Genomic DNA, 17487 nt, shown 5'->3' with positions numbered 1-17487 from the left:
AGGGGATAAACTAGTTGATACAAGTATGGTTGTGGAGAGCACGCACTGTTTTGTGGGTAGTTTTGCTCTCTGTGATTTCCAAAAATATATATTTAACTCCCACACCCCTCAAAAATATCCTTTGTGGTAGCAGGGAATTCTGCTCCAATACTTCTTTCTATATATTTATCCTAAATATATAACAAAAATTTAAAATAATATTAACAATTAATTGTATTAGGCTCTTGTTATCTCCTTCCATGGCACCTGTTCTTCCAAGTAATATCAAGTCTTGGAGTCTTTCCCTCAAAAACAAGGTATTTGGCATAATTTACATATGAAATAGAATATTGGATGGTAAGATAGCAGCAGCTCAGTAGGAGAGTTCAGTTAAGCCTGTTTAAATAAACGAAGATGATTGAAGAGAATCTTCCCAAAGAAAAACCTCAAGCCCTGGGCAATACAATTTCAAGTTTCTTGAATTAAAGTAGATATGATCTAGTTTCATATCAAGTGATCCACAGAAATATATCAATTGTACCAATCTAAGGGACATTTTTTGTCCTTTGTTTTTTCCTGACTTGCTCAGAATGTTCCTGCTGTTTCTTCCAAGACATGATGCTATAGTTCCCAGAAAGGAAATCTTGTTCCTCTCTGTGAACTGCCCTGCTCTGTAATTCTTACAAACCTTAAAAGCAGTTCTTCCCTGAGCAGAGGAAGCCCAAAGGCTATAGCAACCATATGTAAAAATCTTCCTTAAAATAAGCACTAGAAGACAGAGCTCTCACTTCTGGTTTTCTCCCTGCAAAAATCAGTGCTAAGCATGGTTAGTACTGGCACACTGCATCGTGATGAAAGCAGACTGGGGAAGTGAGATGGAGGGAGTGTAAGAATCTACACCACACAGCTGGTTTCCTAAGCGTGAACAGGAAATTTGAGAATGGTACTTCTGTACCAGACTTCAGTCCTTTAATCTTCCCCTTTCTCTTTACGTCAAACTTTTCTGTATTTTGCAAGCTCAAATTCCACTGGTACAAAAATACTTTAATGGTTTCTGGCTATTACTTCTGATTTTAAGAATCCAAGTTATTTACACCAACATAGGTTCATCTAAAAGACAAACATCTTCATTATTGCTCTTGCCACCTGGATGAACTCTAAATGTGCATTAGTAGAGCATAAGTGAATAGATACAAGATTGTTTGCACGCTCCAGCCTTTAAAATAGTCTGTCACAGTATCTCCAGATTTTCTCTTAAACCTTTTGGATTCTCTGTGTACCTCAGTTTTAGAATGTTTCATGTTTGTTAATTAACAAAACGTATATACTGTTTGATTGTAACAAAACCTGTAGCAAAGTAGCACTAATTCCTTCGACCCCACCCCGGTTATACTTGAAAGTATTTGCTGCATGCTAACTGACAGACTTTTGACAAAGGGGTTATTGTGGCTGAACTATTTGAGAAGCAAGAAATGCACTTGTTAAGTCTGATATGTCTCACATGTCCTAAATAAATTTGCTCAGAATAAGAAGTCACAGATTCTGTAAGATGCTAAAAAGATCAGTCCTTAATCACTATAAAAAGTGAACTCATGGCTTAAATGCAATTTGATTTAGGTATGTTTAGACATGGACTGATTCTTATTTTTACCCCACAGAGAAGAAAGAAACCCTTTCTGGAACTAAATTCTAAACACTCAGTGATCTAACTTTTGAAGAATGTATTTAATTGCCTACACTTAATTAGAGGGCTTTTGAAAGGGTAATGTGTACGTGAGGGAGAAGAGCAACAACTTTACCAGGGGCAGAGCACAAGAGCCAACAAAATCCCCGTGATATTGAGTCATTCGCCCAGCGTACCTCTCTGCTGTTACAAAGAAGAGTGTTCAGTTTTTGCTCATCAGGCAAATATTCCTTTGTGTTTCTTCCAGCATTCACCTTACTTGATTGATATGGATAGTTGTGTGGGTTGCTGTTAAAAAGCAAAGGCCACGGCTTATTGCCTGTGCAAATTTGAGTTGTTTATGTGCACTTTATAAATAATGATATTCTGCCAAAACATCTTGTATAATACAGATACTACACTTCACAAAGTTTAATATGTTGCCACAGCCTCTCTGTGTGGTCAGAAATACATTGGGTTGTATCAACAGTGTCACTCAGATGATGGTAAGGCTTCTATCAGCAGAACGGGATGGGAATTGTTTGGCTATTCCTCTTCCCCCCCTTGTAGCTCCCCTCCAACCCCAACCCCCCACTATTCTGTTCTTGAACCAGGGGTTCCATGCCAACTTGAATAAAATATTGTGGGGGCCCAGGTAAGGTAAGACCCGCCTCACATAATTGATCACATAACGCAGTGCACACACAGCATTTGAATGGGAATGCCCATCAACTTTGCGGGGGCCGAAGCCCCTGTGGCCCCTAGGAGTTGGCTCCTAGGTCTAGAACCTGTTTCTTCCTAGGGCATGGGGAAGAGATTTCTAACCTGCCTCACACTATAAGGACTTGGGTGGGTAGGGACATTAAAAATGAATAGAATCATTGAGTTGGAAGGGATACTGAGGATCGTTTAGTCCAACCCCCCTGCAATGCAGGAATATGCAGCCGTCCCTTATGGGGATCGAACATGCAACCTTAATGTGTTCAGCAGCACACTGAGCAATTTTGAAACAGTTGTTGAGACTGCCTTTTATCTGGATCTTGGAGCTCATGTAAAGGAGCCCTGCTGGACCATCTGGTGCGGTTTCCTCTGACCTCTGAACTATGCACAGCCTGAGCATTTAGGACTTTGAATTCTACTGCATAATCAATACATGACTACAGTATGGAGAAATTATTTATTAAACTGTCCATGCCACTTTCTAGGAAAAAACTCCCAGGAGTCGATTGTATTAAAAAATATTACTTACCTGTCTCTTTCATGAGAGAGCTCACTCTAATATTGCCATTTTGCTAATTGGGTAATATAACACTGGCTGTGGCTTGTCAAAAGCCTCCCAAATAGTCCACAGATAAGCTGGGATGTGGACTCCTTCCTCACCCTCATTTATCTTATTGGTATTTAAGTCAACATTTTGTGTAATCTGGTCAAATGCATACTAACACACCCAAGAAGGACTTCTTCTGATTCTTCTTTTCCTTAGAAAAAAATCTGCATGGAAGTTATGAGGTATCTCCTTTTTCTCTTTTTCTTTCTTTCAGGTTACCTTTGTTCCAAGCCAGCGCTTTTGCATTCTTGGCTCCTGCCAGAGCTATTCTCTCTTTGGACAAATGGAGATGCAACAACACAGGTAAGAAAAAGCAATTTCCATCTTAATCTTTCAGGTAGTTCAGAGTGGGAGATGAAACAGAGGAAAGTTGTCTCAATGCAGATTTAATCTAGGAGATCACATTGTCTAAAGAGTAGAAACCATATTGAATTTTGAAAATACCCAGACAAATGCAGCAAATTCCATAGCCTCTCCCCAGGGATTTGCACGCCAAACTGGGCTTCACATAAGCTTTCCAGGTTACTCTAGCATGCCAGTTTGGGCTTGACTTTAGCAGGTGAGTGAGAAGAGGTCAGTTTCAAGCTGGTTACTTACTATGTGAAGACTGTCTAACATGTTTTAGCCAAAGCTTTTGGTAAGGTTTTTGCTGTTCAAGTTGTTGTTGTTGTTGTTGTTGTTGTTGTTGTTGTTACACACACACACACACACACACACACACACACACCTCCCATCTGGCCTGGGTTTCCCCAGCCACTCAAGAGAGGTACTAGAATTTGTCTCACACTAGTACACATCACCTTGCCAGCAAAGGCCCGTATAGTCAAAGCTATGGTTTTCCCAGTAGTGATGTATGGAAGTGAGAGCTGGACCATAAAGAAGGCTAATCGCCGAAGAATTGATGCTTTTGAATTATGGTGCTGGAGGAGACTTTTGAGAGTCCCATAGACTGCAAGAAGATCAAACCTCTCCATTCTTAAGGAAATCAGCCCTGAGTGCTCACTGGAAGGACAGATTCTGAAGCTGAGGCTCCAAATCTTCATGAGAAGAGAAGATTCCCTGGAAAAGACCCTGATGTTGGGAAAGATGGAGGGCACAAGGAGAAGGGGACGACAGAGGACGAGATGGTTGGACAGTGTTCTTGAAGCTACAAACATGAGTTTGACCAAACTGCGGGAGGCAGTGGAAGAGAGGAGTGCCTGGCGTGCTCTGGTCCATGGGGTCATGAAGAGTTGGACACGACTAAACAACAACAACAAGTACACTCATTAAACAACTAAAAAAAAAGTGTGGGCTGCTAGTAGTGATGGCTGTATGGATCCTGCATCTTCAGGGACTTCAGTGCCTAGATGCAATAGTGGGAGAGGAATGTTGCCTTCATCTCTGCATATGGGCTGCTTTTACCAGTTGCGGGAAACCACCAGAGGGGAGATTGCTCTTGTGCTGGAATCCTCTTGTGCCCAAATCCTGCTTGCTGGTTTCCCATGGGCATCTGGTTGGCCACTGTAAGAACAGGATGTTGGACTAGATATGGGGCATTGGCTTGATTCACCAGGCTCTTCTTATGTTACGAATGTTGAATTCAATTGGCTACTATGGGAATTGGCATGGAATGATCCAGCAGGGCTCCTCTTATGAACATGCAACTCCCTCCCCATTTGCACGGGGGAGTTCTGCCCCCACCCTGACCCCTTTCCAGTGCCGAAAATGGCACACGTGAGCATGGTCATATGCATGCCGAACGCACACAATTGGGGAGTTGCCTGTATTCTTTTATATACTTAAGTATGATGGTGTATGTATGACCTGTTTTACACAGCTGCCTAAATCTCCTCCTGTGGGTCTTCCCAAGCAATCTGAAAATATGTTGACGTATCTGTCTCTGCTCTTCTCTCTTCATGTGTCCTGAACCCCTAGCCACAAGTCCTGCTGGTGTATACAGTCCCAAGGGCAAATGTTAGTAGTCCCAACGGGTCAGGAAACACTGTCCATGTTCAATACTGAAAGCCACGTCCATAGTCCAACAGTCAGGCCAGGTCTCTGCCTCTGCAGCCGATCCAAGCGTTTCAGTCCTGTGAAGCTCTTAGGACAACCAAGCTGTGGTCATTCAACATGAGAAGTTGAGCAGACACAGCACCTCAGCTCTGCTTCTTTTTTATCCCTTGAATCTTGATCGCAGCATCTGGGCTTGATAAGGCAGGTGACCCTCACCTGTCCTGAGCCTAATTCACTGACACACCTCCTCCTAGGTCAGCTCTAGTGAGCTGGGCTGGAGGGTCTAGCCTGCCTCAGCCTCCTAGAGACCCATGTACCTACAGGACCGCCTCTCCTAGTATGCCCCGTGGAGGACCTTAAGGTCCACAAATGACAACATTTTGGAGTTCCCAAGTCGCAAGGTGGGTAGATTGGTCTGAACTAGGGTCAGGGCCTTTTCATTACTGGCCCCAACTTAGTGGAATGCTCTGTCACAAGAAACTAGGGCCCTGCAGGCCTTGACATCTTTCTGCAGGGCCAAGACAGAGCTGTTCCGCCTGACCTTTGATTTGGACTCAGTCTGACCCTTATATTTCCCTCCCCTTATGGTTTTGATCTATGGGCTACTTTTAAAATGAGGCTGCAATTTAAATTGCATTTTAACCTGTATTTTAAATTGGCCCCCCCCCCCATTATGTTTTTACTGTAATTTTACTGGTGTTAGCCACCCTGAGCCCAGCTCTGGCTGGGGAGGGCAGGGTATAAACAATAATTATTATTATTACTAGAGCATACATGGCACTGCTCTCTATGCCTCAGAGTCTGACATGTTCGTGGAGATGGGGGGGGCCCTCTGGCTGTGGTAATGGGTCCTGCTCCTCTGGTTCCTGTGCAGTGACCCTCATCCCCTCACCATCCTCTCCCCCCCCCCCGCATGTGTTTGTGAAAAGAAGCCAGCCTCAAAAAGTACAGTTTGAACTTGGCTTTTTCTACTAACTATAGTTGAGCATTACTGCAGTTTGTCCTGGTCTAGATGTCACAAACAAGCTGTGGTTTGTCTAAAAAAGAGTAGTAGAACTCAAACTCCACATGGCCATGCCAGAGGAGGAGGTCGTGTGTTTCAGTTTGTCCTTCCAATGCTAAACCATTGTTTTTGGCTCCATGGTTATGGTAAACCCATTGTTTATTCACAGCAAACACTAAAGAATGAGCCTGATTTCTACTCTGAAAACCCATTTTTTTATTATTCCTGCCTTGCTTATACCTTGCTTATATTTGGTGCCTCGCAAGACGAAATTAATCCGTTCCGCGAGTCTCTTTGTCTAGTGGTTTTTTTGTCTTGCGAAGCAACCCTATTAGCGGCTTAGTGGATTAGCGCTATTAGCGGTTTAGCGGCTATTAAAGGCTTAGCGGCTATTAAAGGCTTAGCAGATTAGCGGCTAAAAGGCTATTAGCGGCTTAGCGGCTTAGAAAAAGGGGGGGGGAATCGGAACACTCGCAAGACGTTTTCGTCTTGCAAAGCAAGCCCATAGGGAAAATCGTCTTGCGAAGCAGCTCAAAAACGGAAAACCCTTTCGTCTAGCGGGTTTTCCGTCTTGCAAGACATTCGTCTTGCGGGGCACCACTGTACAACATATTTATGGCATTATTTGGAGCCACAGTGTCTTGACTACATTGGCAAGTCTAAGGAAACTAGAACGTGATAATTTTTTGTGATGGTGGGCTGTGTGTGTGTATGTGTGTTTGTGTGTGTGTTCATTCTCCTACGTATATTCTTTCTGACAGGTCTTAACAGGGCAAACAAGTATAAAATAGCACAAAGTACTTTTGGAAATAATTGGCATGTTTACATGACTAGAGGCCAGGGCCAGATCTGTTACTTAAGACTACAGTGCAGCCAACGCTAATATTGCACTTGATGAGAAACAACTGTCCTATGAAGAAAGAGAGTAGCAACAGTGTCCACATTCTTAGCTGATTGCTTGCCTTTTCTGAAGGGGCTACAGGTTCTTTTCCTGAGCATTTGAAAGCAGAAACCATTTTTGGAATGGTTAGAGAGACCCTACAAGTCCCAAACTGGAAACTGGTCCAGTGATTACATAGGTTTTTCTTTTTCCTTGCTGAGTGTGGCACGGCCCAACAAGGAAGCAGAATAGGAAAGTACTCTGCTACAGACTGACCAAGCCCAGATGACTCAGGGCAACTTTGCTTTGAAGCACCTTTGGGAATTAAAATATATGCTGGGTTCCCAGGAAAGCCTAAGCAGATAGCTAAGAAGATTATGTGGAATCTTTTTTGAGATGGTGGCCTATCATTAGTTCCAAAGCTTGCAAAGAGTTCTTACCTCATCTTCCAAACAACAAGCATTCATGAAAAGCCATTATTGTTCCCATGTTGCAGTGAGCAATTAAGGCTGAGAGGTCTAAGGTCAGCTCTAGAAGTCCTTGGTTGAACTGAGATTTGAACTCACTCTACTTGACATTGTAGGAAGTAGTTTGGCAGTATGGTAGGAGGTCCTGTGACATGCGGAGGAGCCAGAGGGAGGGGCATCGTTACCACCAGTAGTTAAAAATCTCAAAAATACAGTGTGTAATACATACATTCGCCAAGATTCAGGGTCCTTATTCTACAAGAGTGATTTTTGTGTTGAGTAAATGTAGTGGAACAAGAAGCACACTTTCAACTGTATCTGCAGCTGCAAGAGAGGTTGGCATATTCACCAAGTTTGGTAATTCACAAATATTCAATGTGAATATGATATTTTGGGGTGGGGAGTGTTGCCTCTGTTTCCCTGATTGACTCGCCTTGCCTGGCTACTGATTTGCAGCTTCAGGAGACACATGTCCATACGCTGCTTAGCTGAAGTCGTAGTTCCTTCGTAGTCCTGCAAATCCTCTTTTCCAAATGGATGGCAATAAAAAGGCAAACACTTCCAAATTCTAAAATAATAATCTCAAAACAAGTGTACAAAATAATACGCTTTCAATTTTGTTTGCACAATAATTGTGCTGCTTTGGTTTTCTGGTTACAGAATCTGTTTTTGTGTAGAAAGCTCAGGCCCCGCTGGGCATCAATAACACTGAGCATATATTCTTGTGTCCTAATTGCAGGATTTTAGGTCAAATAGCCTGACTGCAGCTCTAATAGATCAGGATGGCTACATTCTGCATGCCTCAGGGAAGAGCTACTGTATGGAAATTAGGAATCAGAAATATAGAACATTTTGTTTATGAAAAGAATCTTTGTTCTTTCTTCCTTGACCACTTCTAACCTTCATGAGGCGTCAGACGGGAGCTGCTATTGCGGTCTAGCCATCCCAATTAACAGGCGACAGATCTGGAGAAATAATATGCAAAAGTCACTTTATCTGCACTCTGAATCACCCCTCTGCAGCTCTTAAGTGGACCTTTGCCTCCTTTTGTGCCAACTCTGGTTACTTGTCCATTCCTAGTTTCAACAGTCTTGAAACTGGCATTAGAGATTAGCCCTTGAGGAATGAATTCATCTAGAACACAGCCTAAATACAGAATGAATGATTTACAAATTATGTGAGGGAACAAATAAACAACGATGGGGTGGTTTTTAAAAAGCAAAATACATAAAATGATGTCCATAAGAAGTACTGGGGGGTGGGGCAGATTGGTGGTGGTAGATTCTGTTCATTCACTAGAATGGCCAAACAGTTGGATTAAAGCTGTAGAAGGAAATAGGAGGTTCAGCACTGTACTAACCTCAGGAGCAACTCATATGAATGTTGCCTGTGCCAGCCTTTCTAGCCATGGCCAGTCAGATGCCAATTGATCACTGACAAGCAGATTCTGGAGGTGACGACTGTGCCTTGGTCTTACTACCCAACACATGGTATTCGGGGGTATCATGGTTCAGTATCAAGAGAGCAAGTTGCTAAAGTTCTGCTGTCGTCTTTCTTGGAGATTTTCATAGAAAGGTTGGACAGGTTGGGGATGCCTGAAGCAGACTATCCTCTTTGTGTTGTAATTCTGGACTTGGGCACCTTCTTGTTTCATACAGAATTTAATGCTGGGGTGCATGGAATCGTTGTGCTTTATTTTGCCGTAATGCGAAATATTTCTTTTTGCCTTCCTAAGCTGTAATGATTACCAATGGAACAACAGAACTGCTGCATACGGAACATATCTGGTACCCTAGGATACGAGAGGTAACTTGCACCATGTAATCAGTGCCATGTCCTCACTTCAGTAGGTTCTTTTCATCCAGATGCCCTGCTGCCTTGAAGTTGTTTCCCTTTTTCGTTCTTCTCTTTGCATGTAACTTTTTCTACACATTCGTTACATGCAGGTTTTAATCTTTTCTGTATGTTAATTGTGCCTGCGAAGCCCCCTCACCCTCCCCAAAACAGCTTGAGGTGCACTATGGTCTTGATGGAGACATGCTCCCGCGTCAGGGGAGTTTGGCATTCTGCATCTTGTGATATGCTCATCTGACCAGTCATAGCCAAAATAACCAATGAGCTTCTAACAAATTACTGGATTGTCTCTGCTCTGCAATGAGGATAATCCGCATTTATTGTGTTTCTGTTTTGGAAAGCCAGGTACAATTGTAAGGAGTGCCCAGTTCCCCCAAAGCCATGTGTAGTTTTGCTATTCGGTTTTTCCTTCTCCTCTAATGATCATTCTTTTGATGCAAATATCCATAAGAATCCAGGAGAGTTGTCTCACTACAGGGGGAAAAATAGAATAGACTCCCAGTTCACATGTGTGTCATGGAACTTTTCTCCCATCCCATTGCTTTGGGCTGCCAGTTATTCCTCAATTTAAAAACATCCCCTCTCTCTTCCCCATCTTCAAACCGTAGTTCCATCCTGCCAAGAGGCCTGCAGCCAAGGGGGGGCTGGCAGTCTCCTGAGACCACAGCGCTGCTCTATGCCAGCTTCTAAAGAGCACGTGTGACCAAATGCATCATACACTCTGCCCCTAGGAGCTAAGAGCATCACCTCCGTGGCGCCACCAGCCCTTGCCGGTTCGATCTGAGAGCTTTAAAGGTTAGCTTGGAACCCAGGTCTTCCTGTATGACAGTGTGATGTGCTATGGACACAACGGCCAGGCTGGTCTAACGACCCCCGTTGTGCATTGAAAGCAAGCAGTGTGCTTAAGCGGTAAGAGGAAGTGGATGAAGTTGGGAGCTTTGCTATTGAACCGACTTCTGTTGGTACCACAGAACATACCTCTGACCTTCAGATATTCTTTAGCCCAGAAAACGTCTGCTTAAGCACTTAGCTGAATAACACATGCCATTGCCCAGTTCTGCCTAGTCACTGAATTATTTGACTTGCAGTTCATCCACCCATTAAAAAAACAAACACCCTCAGAAACATAGAATTTCTTTAAAAATCTAAATTACTATTATTTTTCTCTGTGTTCAGATCCAAGGCGCCATTATTATGTCATCTTTGATAGAAGTGGTGATTGGGTTCCTGGGCCTGCCAGGAGCGCTCCTGAGATACATTGGACCTCTGACGATTACACCAACTGTGGCTCTCATTGGGCTTTCTGGCTTCCAGGCTGCTGGAGAAAGAGCAGGAAAACACTGGGGCATAGCCATGCTGTGAGTATCCTTTGTCCCGAGAGCCAGTATGGTGTAGTGGTTAAGAGCGGTAGTCACGTAATCTGGGAAACCGGGTTCGCGTCTCCGCTCCTCCACATGCAGCTGCTGGGTGACCTTGGGCCAGTCACACTTCTGTGAAGTCTCTCAGCCCCACTCACCTCACAGAGTGTTTGTTGTGGGGGAGGAAGGGAAAGGAGAATGTTAGCCGCTTTGAGACTCCTGAAGGGGAGTGAAAGGCGGGATATCAAATCCAAACTCTTCTTCTTCTTCTTCTTCTTCCCTCAACAGTTGATGAAGTGCAGTCAGTCAGTATAAAACAGCCAATGTCTGTCACTATTGACCATTGCCTCTCCTAGGCGGTACTAAGGGCTATTATCTTAAAATGAAGATGAATCTATGAAATGAGAATCCTTCTAAGTTATATTCTAAAGTATTTCTTAAGCAATGGTGTGCTGGCTTTCCAGATGCCTGAAGCAGCTAACAATGTAGTAGTGTCAGACTGGGAACTGGGACACCAGGGTTTGAATCCCCACTCGGCCAGGGTGGACACAAGTACAGTGGTGCCCCGCAAGACGAATGCCCCGCAAGACGAAAAACTCGCTAGACAAAAGGGTTTCGCCGTTTTTGAGCTGCTTCGCAAGACAAATTTCCCTATGGGCTTGCTTCGCAAGACGAAAACGTCTTGCGTTTTTTTGCAAGTTTGTTTCCTTTTTCTTAACACCGTTAATACAGTTGCGACTTGACTTCGAGGAGCAACTCATAGTAGCCTTTTTTGAGGTTTTTGGTGATTTTTGAAGCTTTCCCAAAACTTTTCCGACACCGTGCTTCGCAGGACAAAAAATTCGCTAGACGAAAAAACTCGCGGAACGAATTAATTTCGTCTTGCGAGGCACCACTGTACTGAGAAGGCCCTCTGCCTCATTTTCTGTAATATCACTTCTCGCAATGAGGTAACTGCCAGAAAGCCCTCGGAGCTGGATCTCAGTGAATGATGGGGGTGGAGACACTCCTTCAGGTATACAGGGCCAAAGCCTTTTAGGGCTTTAAAGGTCAGCACCAACACTTTGAATTGTGCTCGGAAACGTACTGGGAGCCAATATAGATCCTTTAAGACCGGATCTACATTGGATCCCAGTACATTTCCAATTCAGCAGCATCCCACTACTATTACAGAAAAAATGATTATAAGGCCTGGTGTTAGCACTTTGCTGACAGAACTGTGGCATATTCATATGTTCAGAAGCAGAACGTCGTTCTTAAGTCCTCTTGCAATCGACATGTATATTCTACCCCTCCTGTAAGTTCTAGGTTCGGTGGCCATGTCTAAAACACGGCCACTAAATTCCAAGAAATCAGAATAAATGTGACTATTAGGAAAACTGTCTTCATTCCAAGTTGATCACTCAAATATTAGCAGAATTGTTGATAATGTTTTTGTGTATGTGTGTTATCACCTGACCACAAGGCAGTCTCTAGGCAACTTACAATCAAGTTTAAAAACATACAAAACTGTTGGAATTTCAGTGTTTGTTTTTAGCCATCAAATTGGGACATCAATCTCTAGGGACTGCAGGGAAGATTATCAGCAACCCAAAACAGCCCTACCTTTAAAGCCTTGGCTCAAGGGCGAGGTTCAAGTTAAATGGATTATTGACTCTTGGGGCACAGACGGACCTCTTAAATCAACGTTGTTATAGGAAGCAAGGCAGCCCTGAATTCACCCTGTCTCTGCAGTCTGTCTCTGACCCACTTAATAGCAGGTGTGGATTGGAATGATGCATGAGGAGGTGCAGCCAGGTTGCTCTGGCAACAGGGATCCCAGCCCCCGACTCTCAACATGAGGACAGTATGAGGGTATTGTTTGCCATAATCATCAGTGGCAAAACAGACCTGCAATTTCAGTACATTTACTTACATGATTCTGATGGCTAGGTAAAGGGTAAAGGGACCCCTGACCGTTAGGCCCAGTCGCGGACCACTCTGGGCTTGTGGCACTCATCTCGCTTTATTGCCCAAGGGAGCCGGCGTACAGCTTCTGGCTCATGTGGCCAGCATGATTAAGCCGCTTCTGGCGAACCAGAGCAGCGCACGGAAACGCCGTTTACCTTCCCGCCGGAGCGGTGTCTATTTATCTACTTTAACTTTGATGTGCTTTCGAACTGCTAGGTGAGCAGGAGCAGGGACCGAGCAACGGGAGCTCACCCCATCATGGGGATTCGAACCACCGACCTTCTGATCGGCAAGCCCTAGGCTCTGTGGTTTAGACCACAGCACCACCTGCGTCCTTGGCTAGGACCGCGTAATAAAGAAGTCATTTCAAGTTGTGTGGGTTTTTTAATTCACAGAATCAGCAGCAGATTGAGGGAATAGTTAGTTGTGAACAGGTGTAAAAAAGTGTATGAAAGAGTAGAAGCTGGTCTTAGGATGTTGGTGAACCCTCTTCACACAAACGCACCCCCCCAAAAAAAACAAGAACACCCCAGCAACTTTGTATAAATAATTTGACAGCACTAGATCAAATGCTGTTCCATAAAGAAGTCATATTTTAAAACTACCATTAAGGCTTTCACGTTTAAAAAAAAACAGCACAAGAAAGCTTTCTTTTTTTTACTCATTCATGCTTAGCAGAAGGTCGTGGTATCAAATGATGCCACTGCAGAGTTCAGATCTTTGTGCCTGAAGGAGAAGAACAAAGGTCTTTGTCTGTTTCCTTTTGAGTTAAAGGTGATTTCGGCCTCACTCTTTTATATACTGGGATGTAACCTGCCCTCCTAGAATTTCAGGGAAGTTTGTTCAGGAATTTGTAGCTGTGTTCTCAGTGGATTAGCATTTCTCGAAGCTGTGTTTGGCACTTAACATAAAGACAACCTTCTTCCAGCATAGGAAGTCTGAACATGTATAATGGCACACACATTTTGTTGATAGGTGCATTCTGAGGATTTGGTTATGTAATTGGAAGCCTGCTTATTTCAGAGGCTAACAATTTAGACCTTAAGTTTGCTTACTTTGGCCATTGTTTCACATCCTGTGGCAGCCAAGTGAGGAAGCATGGCCCCTGAGCAATGCATTTATTTAATTGATTTATTGAGCCTTTCTTGAGCTCAAGGCAGCTTACAGACAGTGTTAATGCAGCTTAAAACACGTTATAGAAACAAGCACAGAAGATGAGATATCAGTCTAGCCCCTCCTGTCCCCCTATTAAGCAATATATAAATACCTAATATAAAAATAAGGGGAAATTCCAGGTCCCCACACAGTGAAGATCTTGATCCTGAGCTTAAAAAGAGAACCTGGCTGCCTAACCTTAAAAGAAAAAAACATTCATCTCCCAGCTACCCTACTGACACTTTGCAGACCCGTAACGTTGAGGAGACCGAAGATTAGATTTCTTTCTTAGCACTGGGCAGGGTTGTTGTTGTTGTTGGTTTTGGTTTTGCTTCACTTCCTAAAATGTGGATTTCGGCAAGACTTCAAAACATGCTAAAGCCTAAGCCGGCCTCCCACAGTAGTAAGTTTGCTTCTCTCCCAGACAAAACTTCATCTGTTCTAGGGGGCATAAGTTTTGCAGGCGGAAAGGCAAATTCACTGTGGGATTTCAGTTCTTAAAGCTTGTGAGCGGAACAAATTAAATTAAGCTTATGCTTATAAAGCTCATTAAAGAAAGAAAGAAAGGAAGGAAGGAAAAAATGGCAACATTAAGTAACTTTTTCATTTTAAAAGGCTAATTCCTTGCTTTCTCTGACTAAAAATAAAAACTTTTGCCATGATACAATTCTACTTCTGCAGTAGTTACTGTACTTTAAATATGCAGTTTTACTGTAGTTTTAAATATACTACAATAAAACTGAGAGGTGATATGATAGTCATCTTCAAAAATCTAAAGATGTATCCCAAGGAAGGTGGACCAAGTCAGTTTTCTCCTGCTCCAGAAAGTAGGACGCAAGCCATTGGATTCAAGTGGCAAGGAAGGAGATTCTGACTAAGCACGAGGAATAAATTTATGACAGTAAGAGCTGTTTGACAGAGGAACAGACTCTCTCAGAAGGTGGTGGGATGCTTGGAGGATTTAAAGCAATGATTGGGTGGCCACTTGTCAGGGATTCTTTAGTTCTCTACGTGGGACTGCCCTTGAAACTAACCCAGAAACTCCAGCAGCTGCAGAATGCGGCGGTGAGACTCCTTATGGGGTCCTTGCCACGGGATCACATTCACCCAGTGCTTTACCAGCTGCACTGGCTCCCAGTGGAGTGCGGGGTCAGGTTTAAGGGGCTGGTTTTAACCGTTAAAGCCCTATACGGCCTAGGACCCTCGTACCTACGGGACCGCCTCTTCTGGTATGCCCCATGGAGGACCTTACGGTCTGCTAACAACAACACCTTGAAGATCCCGGGCCGCAGGGAAATTAGACTGGCCTTGACTAGAGCCAGGGCCTTTTTGGCCGTGGCCCCGGCCTACTGGAACGCTCTCCCACAAGAGACAGTGCCCTGTGGGATTTGACATCTTTCCGCAGGGCCTGCAAGACGGAGCTATTCTGCCAGGCCTTTGGGCAGGATGCAGTTTGACTTACTTTCCTTTGTATTAAACAAGCCCGAAGGAGGCCCCCAACCCGCTCACAGGTCCTTGTATGATCAGTGGAAACAGTTGGCCCTGGCAATTATTAATCACTCTCAATTCCACCCTGATAATTGCCACCTGCCCGGATTTTAACTTGCTTGAATTAATTTTAAGATGTATTTTAATTTATTGATGTCTGGTTTTATGCTTATTGTGTTGTTTTTTTGATGTTAGCCGCTCTGAGCCCGGTCTCGGCCGGGGAGGGCTTGATGCAAATAAATTATTATTATTATTATTATTATTATTATTATTATTATTATTATTAGTTGCAATTCCTTCATTGCAGGGGATTGGACTAGATGATCCTTGCATCCCTTCCATCTCTGTTATTGCAAGCACAGCAGCAACTGCTAGAAACTTCAGTTGCTTCTGTTGGCTAACTATTACCTCAGTGAAGAGTTAATTGATTCATTAACTTTTCTCCTTCCTCTCCCTTCTCTAGGACTATTTTCCTAGTGCTATTGTTTTCTCAGTATGCCCGAAATGTCAAGTTCCCATTACCCATCTATAAATCAAAAAAAGGATGGACTGCATACCGGTTACAGCTTTTTAAGATGTTTCCTGTAAGTTCTCTCTTCAGCTTTCACTGTGTTTATTGTTCTGTCTACTGGTGTTTATTTTAGTGTATTTTTATTTATTTTACAAAATTCGTATACTGCTTAACTGTGCATAAAATCTCCAAGCAGTTTACAAAGAATATAAAGTTTGCATTTCAAATGTGAATAAAAGTCAACAGTAAAATCTAGTCTTTAAAAAGCAAAAAGAAGAAAACCAACAGATAAAAATATTCATTGTAAACTAAATTTACAGTTTAAAGTACACGCCAACTTTATATGTCTCAGTAGACTTGCATAAACAGAGCAGGAGTAAAAAGGAAGTTCCAGAGTGTCGGAACTGTGACACTAAAAGATGAGAACATTATGTGGCCCTTGTAAAAGTGGCTGAGTGGGTACATATGTGGCAAAGTGATCCTTCAAGTAAACTGGTCCCAATATGATAATGGCTTTATATTCTAATAGTAACATATTGAACTTGGGCTAGTAACCAGTTGGCAGCCAGTGTAGAACTCTGAGCACGGGTGCTAGATGCTGACAGAATCCTACTCCTGTAAGCATTAAATGCAGCAGTGTGGTTGCTAACTGCAGCTTCTGGACGAAGCTCAGGAAAAACCCCATATAGAGCGCATTGCAGCAATCCAACCTTCAGTGTCACCGTCGCAGCTGTTGTGATTCAGCTAACCAGGTACAGGGATTGCTGCAGCTTCTCATGCGAGTTGGAGCTAGTAAAAGGGACTTCCAAGCAACTGATGTTACCTCTGCTTCCAGCGACAAAGCTGGATCCAGAAGCATCCCCAGACCACATACCTGCTTCTATAGGGCAAGTGCAACCCCACCCAGGGCAGGCAACTGGCTGATTTCTCAGAAATGGGAAACAATCACCCACAGTGTCCCGGCTTGTTGGGTTTCAAGCTCAGTTTAGTTTCATCTATCCCATCACTGCAGCCAGGAACTGGTTCAGGGCCCACGGGGCCTCTCCTGATTCAGGTCTTAGGGAGAAAAAGAGCTAAATTTCATTGGCATGTTGATGGCACCTTGCCCCAAATCTCGTGACCACTCCCAGCATCTTCAAGTAGCTGTTTAAAAGACCATAAATTCTTTAATCGGCAAAAGACCCGGGAGAAGAGGAATGTTTTTGCCTAGTGCCTGCAGATTTGTAATGAAGGCACCAGATGAGCCTTCCTGGGGAGGAGAGCATTCCACAAATAGGGAGCCACCACAGAAAAGGCCCATTCTCATGTTGCCACCCTCTAGACTTTGCACAGAGGAGGCGCACAAAGAAGGGCCTCAGCTGATGATCACAGGGCCTGGTTTAGTTCATATGAAGAGAAGTGGTCCTTGGTACTGCGGTCCTGAGCTGTTTATAGGTCAACATCAGCACTTTGCATTGGGCCTGGGAACTAATTGGCTGCCAGGGGAGTTAGGCCAGATTGACTTTCTGTTCTGAAACCATCTTGCCCCAGTGAGCAACCTGGACACTGAATTCTGCACCAGCTGAAGTTTCTGAAGCATCTTCAGAGGCAGCCCCATGTATAATGTGTTCCAGTCACCTAACCTTTCAGTTACCAGAGCCTAGGCAACAGACACTAGGCTATCCTTGTCTAGATAGGGGTGCAGGTGAGGCCTCTAACCAAAGCTGATGGAAGGCACTCCAGACCACCCAAGCCACCTGAGCCTCACGTGAAGGGGATTCAGGACTGCAATGAAGGATGTGGAAAGAGTGGTAGCGAAACCATTCACTCTCCAAGGCATGGAAATTCAGGCCCAGTCAGTGAAAATTATTGGCATTC

The 17487-nt window shown here is 43.7% G+C and overlaps 1 protein-coding gene across 11 annotated transcripts in view; it reads left to right on the top strand.

Annotated features, from left to right (window-relative positions):
• The window catches only part of SLC23A2 (solute carrier family 23 member 2), an 81873-nt gene that overhangs the window by 50929 nt on the left and 13457 nt on the right, over window positions 1–17487 (top strand). For all 11 annotated transcript variants that reach the window (XM_082230078.1, XM_082230070.1, XM_082230075.1 and 8 more), the window contains 4 exons: window positions 3184–3272; window positions 9050–9120; window positions 10345–10526; window positions 15583–15703. In XM_082230078.1, the coding sequence (XP_082086204.1) occupies window positions 3184–3272; window positions 9050–9120; window positions 10345–10526; window positions 15583–15703 (463 nt within the window). The remainder of the gene's footprint in view (window positions 1–3183; window positions 3273–9049; window positions 9121–10344; window positions 10527–15582; window positions 15704–17487) is intronic.

Source organism: Podarcis vaucheri (assembly GCF_965113315.1).
Source record: "Podarcis vaucheri genome assembly, chromosome: 7".
Classification (NCBI taxonomy): Eukaryota; Metazoa; Chordata; class Lepidosauria; order Squamata; family Lacertidae; genus Podarcis; species Podarcis vaucheri.
This window is presented reverse-complemented; position numbering and strand designations above follow the sequence as displayed.